General features: G+C 47.1%; 1 protein-coding gene across 2 annotated transcripts in view; it reads left to right on the plus strand.

The window, feature by feature from the left end:
• CSNK1G2 (casein kinase 1 gamma 2) overlaps positions 1–2,815 on the plus strand; it is a 61,900-nt gene extending 59,085 nt beyond the window's left edge. For both annotated transcript variants that reach the window (XM_056844260.1, XM_056844261.1), the window contains exons 11-12: positions 1,301–1,407; positions 2,733–2,815. In XM_056844260.1, the coding sequence (XP_056700238.1) occupies positions 1,301–1,407; positions 2,733–2,787 (162 nt within the window). In that variant the 3' untranslated portion in view covers positions 2,788–2,815. The remainder of the gene's footprint in view (positions 1–1,300; positions 1,408–2,732) is intronic.
• Positions 2,816–9,509: the final 6,694 nt, after the last annotated feature.

Below are 9,509 nucleotides of genomic sequence, written 5' to 3' on the forward strand. Positions count from 1 at the left end.
GGCTTAAGAATCTTCCGTTATTTCTTTTGGGGGTTTGCTCTGAAGACCCCTTTCCCTGGAACTTGGGTGTATCGCTTCTGAAAGCTTTTGCCGCCTTCTGGCGTCCTTATCTGCGAACGAAATCAAGACCAGTTCTGCTCCCTCTGGATGCAAGAAATTGATAAGAAATTATCATGCCCAGGCCTATCTAAGGATACCTTCTTAAGTATGGGAAAAAGAGAATATTAATCATCAAGAATTATATGTAAAAACTAGATTATCCCAGTTCTATAATGTGTGCTCGGAGAGTATGCTCTACCCAATTTTGGGGTATGCTCTACCCAATTTTCCATCTCTGTGAGCCCCAGCTTATTTTAGCAACCTAACAGTCCCTTGTTACCGCAGAGCTTTTGCGCTCGCTCGTTGGAACGCCGCTCCTTCGGCGGTGTTAAATGGAAGATATGATAACTTACCTTATTCAGATAGACTTTGTCCATGTGATCTGAAGAGAGTTGACACACGATTTCATATGATGCTGGAATGTCCCCAATACAATTCTTATCACGATCAATGGATTTACCCATTTTAATTAAATTACCTTCCACTGTAACAAAAGATAAAATAGTCCCCTTTTTGCTGGTGGATAGAGATCCAGGAACAACATTGGTGGTGGCCAAGTATTACTCCACCATATTTTCCTTAAAGAAATAAAGGCTCCCCATTTACTGCTCAAGACTTTTCATAGAATCATAGAATTGGAAGGGACCACCAGAGTCATCTAGTCCATCCCCCTGCACAATGCAGGAAATTCACAACTACCACACACACACACACACACACACAGTGACCCCTACTCTATGCCCAGAAGATGGCCAAGATGCCCTCCCTCTCATCATCTGCTTAAGGTCAAAGAATCAGCATTGCTGACAGATGGCCATCTAGCTTCTGCTTAAAAACCTCCAAGGAAGGACAGTTTACCACCTCCCAAGGAAGCCTGTTCCACTGAGGAACCACTCTACCAGGTAGGAAATTCTTCCTGATGTCTAGACGGAAACTCTTTTGATTTAATTTCAACCCTTTGGGAGCTTCAACCATGGGAGCTTGAAAAAGGAAAGGAAAGGACCGCTGTCTGATGCCCTTGTATCTCGTTGGACATGACCATCCTGTATCTGTCTTTGCAGTTGTTTTGGGGTTTTCAGACTCAGCATGAATTCTGTGACGCTAGCCTTTTCCCTCCGGCCAGGCGGCTCCCCACCTCCCTCTGCCCCCGTCCAGTTTTCCCCCGGGTTGCTGACCCCGCCCATCTCTCGTTTCCTCGTAGGTAATGAGCTCAACCAATGGGGAGTTGAACACGGACGATCCGACCGCTGGCCACTCCAACGCCCCCATCACCGCCCCCGCCGAGGTCGAGGTGGCCGACGACACAAAGTGAGTAGCTGCCTCCTCGGTTGCGCTGGCTCCCGGGGGCTTTGCTATTCGGTGGGACTCGGGCCAAGAGCTGAGAATCATAGGGTTGGAAGGGACCACCAGGGTCATCATCCAACCCCCTGCACAATGCAGGAAATTCACAGCTACCCCCTCCCACACTCCCAGTGACCCCTACTCCATGCCCAGAAGATGGCCAAGATGCCCTCCCTCTCGTCATCTGCCTAAGGTCATAGAATCAGCATTGCTGACAGATGGACATCTAGCCTCTGCTTAAAAACCTCCAGGGAAGGAAAGCTCACCACCTCCCGAGGAAGCCTATTCCACTGAGGAACCACTCTAACTGTTAGAAAATTCTTCCTAATGTCTAGACAGAAACTCTTTTGATTTAATTTCAACCCGTTGGTTCTGGTCCGACCTTCTGGGGCAACAGAAAACAACTCGGCACCATCCTCTATGTGACAGCCCTTCAGGTCCTTGAAGATGGTTATCATATCCCCTCTCAGTCTTTTCTTCAGGCTAAACATACCCAGCTCCTTCAACCTTTCCTCATAGGACTTGGTCTCCAGACCCCTCACCATCTTCGTTGCCCTCCTCTGGACACGTTCCAGCTGGTCTACATCTTTCTTAAATTGCGGTGCCAAAACTGAACACAGTACTCTAGGTGAGGTCTAACCAGGGCAGAGTAAAGCGGTACCATAACTTCGCGTGATCTGGACACTACTGGGCATGCCATCAAACTGTGGAACTAACGAAAAGGGAAGAAAAAAAAGAACAAACTTTAACAAGACAAAGAACCTAAAAGTTGAGTTGAAAATTATTACAAAATACTGATATTATTTATTATACAGTGTACACCAAATTAAAAACACTAAGCCTTAAATATACAGGCTGATCAATTAAAAGAATATATAAAAATAGTTGTGTTGGAACATTAGCAACTATTTTTATATATTTTAATTGATCAGCCAGTACATTTAAGGCCTAGTGTTTTTAATTTGGTGTACACTGTATAATAAGTAATATCAGTATTTTGTAATAATTTTCAGCTCAGCTTTTAGGTTCTATGCTTGGACTAGTCACAGCTCTGTTAGAAATCTCCCAGCTCCAGGTACCTCACAGGGGGAGGGGGAGGGAATGTGAATGTAAGACGGTTTGAGTCTTCCTTAAGTGGTAGAGAAAGTCGGCATATAAAAAAAACTCTTTTTCTTCCCTACCGCAAGGACGGGAAGTCTCAGGACGCCCGTCTGTGATTTTTGCAAACTGAATTGGAGTCGTTTTAAAAAACATTTAAATGGTGACACCAATTCCTTTTATTCCTCCTTCAGGTGCTGCTGTTTCTTCAAGAGAAGAAAGAGGAAAACCATCCAGCGCCACAAGTGACGCTTCTGCCGGAAGAGACCAGGATCCTTTTTGGGACTACGTTTCGTTTGACTTCCTGGACACCTCCCCCCCTTTGGCTAATGGATCGAGAATCCTTGGTTGGATGGGGAACAGGCTTCGTCTCTCCGCCCCCCTGCTCTGGTTTTGCTCGGGGTGCGGGCAGGAGCCACTGTGACTCTGTTGATGGGCTAGCCTGGGAATGGGGTGGGGGACAGCCTTCCCCAGTTCGTGACTTTTTCTTTTCTTCCCGAGAAACACAGAATTTGGGGGGGTTGGGAGGGGGCCGTTCACTGAAGAAAAGCAGGTCAGACTTTTGCTCTCAAGTGCCCAGGGTTTTTTTTCCTCCTCTGTCTGGTCTGCAGAAAAGCATTAACTATTTAAGCTTCAATCTGCACTTCTGTTGGTTCTTCTCTCCCCCTTCCCGTCTCGCCATTGGTTTCATTGAATCGTTTTTTGGAAAGAAAACAAAAGACGGATGGGTGGGGGGAAAACAATTCTACACGTTTCTTTAGAAGAAGCAAAGTGACAGCGAGCCAGCCGCAAAGAATCGTTCCCTCTCCCCTTCTGCATCAAGAGTTTAATTTAAAATGCATTTTTGGTCTCCGGTGCTTGAGAGGATTGGGGCCTGCGCTCCCCTCTCCTTTTTGTAGATCTTACCTGTCTGCTTGTGTTTTGTCAATACTTTTTTTTTTTAAGAGTTTCCTTTTGGTTTTCCTCTCCACTTGTTGCTTCGGCCTCTTCTGGTTCCCCCAGATTTATTCACCGTTGGGCCCCTCTCCAAAGCAGGGGTGCGGGAGTGTGGCTGGCTCGTTTACACATTTGGGGGAGGGATTTCATTTCATTTCTCAATGCACTTTTCTTTTTTGGGGGTAGCAATACAAGCGACATCTTGGTCACAAAGTTTAGCGATCTTTTTTTGTTTGAAGACAAACCGCCCCCCAGCCCAGGGTGGGAAATGAAAAAGGGGGCAGTGAGACCCAAGGCATGGCTGGGGGAAACCAGAAGTGCTGTGCTCCGGGTTTCCCTTGCTTCTGGTGAACAATTTGGGGGGGAAGGGGAGGGGCAGAGAAGGCAGCTGCAATGGCCTAAGGGAAATCCAGTTGGATAGCAGCGAGCCATGAGGTTGTTCCACATCTTGCGAGGAGAGATCCCTGCCCCGCCACCTCTGGTTTTCTTACTGCGAAGTTTGCAAAGTCTCCTTTCTGGGAAGTTGTTGACACACACATGCGCGTACCCCTTTGCAAAAGGTGGGGGCTTCTGTTGAATATGTCAATGTACGGAAAGTCTACCCCCATTGCTTTATGCAGTGTCTTTTTAAAAAAAAAAATACACTTTTTTTCCCTCTTCCCACCCTCCCCACCCCCAGCCTCGGTTGGGCGTGAAATCCGAAGCTGCTTTGGAGATGTGAGCAACTTGAAAACGCCTCTCTCGGAGTGGAGAGAAATGAAAGATTTTTTAATATGACGCTGGATTTCCGAAACAGTGTATAATTTTGCTGCGGGGGGAAGAGAAAGGTTGGGTCTTTGCTTCGGCGCCGCAGTTGAAAATTCGGGGACATCCAAGAAACTATGTCGGGCATAGGGGCTTGTTGAAGGGTGTCTGTGGGGGGGGGCCTGTGCGTTCATCCCATACACTTTGGCAGGCCCGTGCCCCAGACAACGGAGGGGGAGGCCATGGTGCATTGTCTACCCAATGCCCACCTTTGTGGGCATCCTCATTCCCCCTTGCCCCTCAAGGGCCAGGGCACCTCCCCATCCCATGGGTGTCGACTGCCCACAAATCACAACGACGAGGAAGCATCGTCGCTTCTTTATAGATAAATATATTTTTATACAAAGGAATTGGGGGTGGGGGGTGGCCCTGTGCACTTAGAGTGGCATGATTTTGTCCCCCCCCCCGTTCACATTATAATTGTGTCACATGCCTGGGGGGGGTGGGATGTTTGCAGGGGGAGCACTTTGGTTTTCTGCTGAACGAAACAGCACTGCCTTGCAGGGAGGGAGTGCGGCTGCCACAGACTTAAGGAATTTGCCACCCCCCAGTGCTAAACCTCTTGGGTCTCCGTGGAGCCTGTCATGTTCATGGGACAACCTCCCCACCTTCACTTAACTGTCCTCCATGTTCTAGTTAGATTCGCACCTGGGGCTTTTCCGCTGCCTGTTCGCGTTCCCGGTCTTGTATTCGTGTGGCGGCAGGGGCCCCCGTTTTATTTTTGCAGTACCAGTGAACGGAGCTTGTGTGGGGTGCGAGCCCCCCCCACATAGTAAAACCTCCGCCGATTGTTCCAGATCCTTGTGCTTGAAACGACTTTCCAGATGGCTGTGCCCTCTTCTACTCTCCCCAGCCCCCCGAATTTTCTGTGCCCATTTCAGGACTTAAGAGGTGTCAGCTCAGTAGGATGGTTTTTTAGTGGATACTTTTTCTTTTTTTTAACAACAGTGCCTCGGCTGTACTCAAAGAAACCGAGATTTGGGGGGTGGAGGTAGATAAGGGGAGGGTCCGCGGACAACCCTTGGTTCTTGGCAGCAGCTTTTGCTCAAATAGGATTGCTTTGGTATGTGCAGTGTTTTGTAGTCCGTCTGTCCCCCCAACGGTGCAAAACGAAGAAAAAAGAAGCCTTAAACGTTGTGCTGGGCAGAATGAAAAATTAATGTTCCGCGCCCGGAAAGGTGTGTAAAAAAAGAGAGAAATTTAAAATGTCTGTGAGGGTGCATGACTGTCTGGGGAACAAACCCTGCGGTGTTGGGGTGTTCTCTTTTTCAACTCCAGATGTAGTTGGAAAGCTTGAGAGAAATGCAAGCGAGGACGCATCAGGTGTGTGTGTGTGTGGGACACCTCTTAGCCAACTCCTGCCCCCCCCCCAATTCGGCTCCCCCTGAACTGCATTGAAATTTGAAGTGTCTCTGACACAAGATAAAAGTTGTGCGTCTTATTCTTTCTCGTCAAACAAAACAGGTAACTTGAGGCTGAACAAGAAAAACGAGGATTTGTACATTTTCCTAGCTTCAAAGCAGAAAGCGCCAGGGTTGTTGGCATTGCGAGTTTTTTTTTTAGTGACCGCTTTAAAACAGACACAAAAGAAGTACACACAGGTAAATTGGCATATAGTTTCTCTGAAGCTTCCTTAAAGCCATAGAAGTTAGGGGATTTCTAAAAAGGTTGGGAGGGGAAAAACCCTGGAAAAACCAAAAATTTAAAGAAAAAAACCTTTAAAATAATTCTACTATGATGTTTCTGCGTGCTTGGGTCAACACACTGAAGCGTGCTTCGGGACTAGGAGGAAAGTTTAGAAGCTGGAATGGCAGAATAATCTCTACAGGGATGCTCTAAAATCCTCCAAGCTTAAATTTAATAGAGGTACAGCCACAGAGGGAGGGGGTGTCACTTGTTCCAGAGCAACAGCTATCGTTGGGGGAGGGATGACGGCAGTGCATAATCCGCGTGTCTTGAGTAAATGCAGAAGTGGGCATACAGACTGAATTGATCCCAGCCCCCTCCTCCCCCCAAAAAAGTTCAGGATCTGGATCGATTCACTATATTTTCGCAGGTTGAGGATTGTGCATAGATGTCTCCTTCCTACCACCCCAAAAAAATTGTTTCTTTAAAAAAAAAATTGTTCGGATTGGGATTAAAGGTGTTTTAGATTAATACATTTGGTCTCCAGTGCTTTGAATAAGAGAGAGATTTCTGGGGATAGCGTATTAGTCTTCGTGTACAGGTATACCCCCACCCCCAAGCTGGGGGTATTTGGTGACTGTGCCCTTCTCTTGGGCGTGTGTGTGGAATTGTCCTTGTTACGTTTCAGGCGGATGGGAGGAAAAGGCCCCGTTTTATAGGCGATTCAAACTCTTACCCGATGGTAACTCTGGTACGTTTGCCCTTTCTGGCCAAGGCTCTGTCCTTTCTGCCTTGCTCTCCCACTGTTGCTCATTTGTAATTCCCCCCAAAAAGTTTCCTTGCCTTGAAGTTACATAACAGCCTCTGGGCTTGCAGTGACCCCTGGCCCTAATCCTGAGCCTTCAGGAAGGCTCTGCCAGAAGAACAGCCACCCACACCCTGAAAGCCAGCGTGAAAGCCAGCTTGGTGTAGTGGTTAAGAGCGCTGGGTCTGGAGCGGCAGACTCTGATCTGGAGAACCAGGTTTGATTCCCCACTCCTCCACATGAGCGGCAATGCTAATCTGGAGAACTGCATTTGATTCCCTGCTTCTACACACGAAGTCACAGCTCTCTCAGCCCCACCTACCACACAGGGTGTCTGTTGTGGTGAAGGGAAGGTGATTGTAAGCCGGTTTGATTGTTCCTTAAGTGGTAGAGAAAGTTGGCATATAAAAAACCAACTCTTCTTCTTGAAGTGCCGCTTGAAAGTTTCAAAGGCAGCCCGATCTAGAAGCGCATGGAGTCCATCTCCACTTCCCCCCCTCCTGTCACAAAATACATTCACTTAAAGACAACCAAGCTGCCTTTATTGGTTTTCTATGTACAGAGAGATTGGCAAAGACCAACTATAGCATAGGAATACTTTTATTTAGTCTGTTATGTAGCACAAGTAGCGTCTATGACCTTTGAAATCTGTCGGGAAACTTTTGCCGTTTAGTGGAGGACTTTTTCTTGGGACCGGATGAGCAGGTGCACACGATGCCTGTGTGTGGGAGGTGCTGTTTTAATAAATTAAAAAAAGGCTTCCCCGCAGAACAAGGTAGGATTTCAAACCAGCTATGCAGAGTGGTCCGGCCAGCTGTACAGAGCCGGAGATCCAAAGGAAGCCCCAAACTTGCAGAGTGGTGGAGATTTTTTTTCTTATAGCCGACAGACTTTTAACTGTCACTTATATACAGGTGGAAAGGAGCTATGTACACAACGAAGGGGGAGGGAACGGAAGTGAGGAGGCTTGCGTGGGCTGGTGGGCCACAGAGCTGCCCAATTGAGAAGGCTGGACCCATAACTTATACTGGCCACCATATAACACAACAAATGAAATCAACATGGATAGCCAACATTAAATTACCAACTATTATATACTAACATGTGAGCATCTAATAGTCTGAAATTGACAAATGTACAATAACACAACCAGTACCAGGTAAGTAAAAGGTAAAGGTCCCCTGCGCAAGCACCGGGTCATTCCTGACCCGTGGGGTGATGTCACATCCCGATGTTTATATACTAACATGTGAGCATCTAATAGTCTGAAATTGACAAATGTACAATAACACAACCAGTACCAGGTAAGTAAAAGGTAAAGGTCCCCTGTGCAAGCACCGGGTCATTCCTGACCCGTGGGGTATGTCACATCCCGACGTTTACTAGGCAGACTTGGTTTGCGGGGTGGTTTGCCAGTGCCTTCCCCAGTCATCTTCCCTTTACCCACAGCAAGCTGGGTGCTCATTTTACCGACCTTGGAAGGATGGAAGGCTGAGTCAACTTTGAGCCAGATACCTGAAACCGACTTCCGTCGGGATCGAACGCAGGTTGTGAGAGGAGCTTGTACTGCAGCTTACCACTTTGCGCCATGGGGCTCTTCACCAGGGTAATAAACCCACAATGGGGTTATATACAGCAGGTAAGTGTAGTGTCAAGTCCATTAAATTCCAAAGCTGCTATTAAGTTCCAAAGCGATATCCACAAAACTATATTAGAAAAGCACTCCAAACTGGACTGCTGAGGCGAAGACAGTCTTCTAGAAAATTTGTTCCGTTTCGTCTGATGACTTCTTCATCCCTTGCTGTACAAGGGGAGAATCCAGATTAGAACTTGCAAGATGTATAACTGTAACAGAATGTTGCATCATTATATTGTGTCCTGTTTTGAGACAAGAAGGCATACATATATGTAAGAAGAAATTAAAGGAACTGAAGAAGTCATCAGAAGAAACGGAGCTCATTTTCTAGAAGACCGTCTTCGCCTGAGCAGTCCAGTTTGGAGTGCTTTTCTAATATAGTTTGCTGGATATCACTTTGGAACTTTACAATAGCTTTGGAATTTAATGGACTTGACATTACACTTAGCTGCTGTACACAATCCCCTTGTGGGTTTATTACCCTGGGTAAAGAAAAAGGTAAAGGTCTTTTGTCATAGACGCTACCTATGCAAGCACTGGGTCATTCCTGACCCATGGGGTGACGTCACATCCCGACGTTTACTAGGTAGACTTTTTTTTACGGGGGGTTTGCCACTGCCTTCCCCAGTCATCGTCCCTTTACCCCCAGCAAGCTGGGTACTCATTTGACCGACCTCGGAAGAATGGAAGGCTGAGTCAACCTTGAGCTGGCTACCTGAAACCAACTTCCGTTGGGATCGAACTCAGGTCATGAGCAGAGCTTGGACTGCAGTACTGCAGCTTACCACTCTGCACCATGGGGCTCTGTATTACCCTGGGTACTTACCTAGTATTGGTTGTCATATTGTATATTTGTCAATTCCAGACTATTAGATGCTCGCGTGTTAATATGTAACAGCTGGTAATTTAAGGTTGGCCATCTATGTTGATTTCATTTGTTGTGTTATATTTCACATAGTGCTATTTAGTTTGTATTATACATCATATAACGACAACAACCCAGCCCACCCCACTCTCTTAAGCCCCGAAGCAGGCGCACGCACACAGTGTGGGGAGCTGAGCGAAAGGCGGAAGGGGCTGGAGAGAGACTTTCTAGGTGGAAAGCCATTTGGGCTAGAGGTCACAGGTCACATTCACACCACAAGAGCGGTAAGGGTTTTTGTT

The sequence above is a fragment of the Euleptes europaea genome, chromosome 2 (assembly GCF_029931775.1).
Source record: "Euleptes europaea isolate rEulEur1 chromosome 2, rEulEur1.hap1, whole genome shotgun sequence".
Taxonomy (NCBI): Eukaryota; Metazoa; Chordata; class Lepidosauria; order Squamata; family Sphaerodactylidae; genus Euleptes; species Euleptes europaea.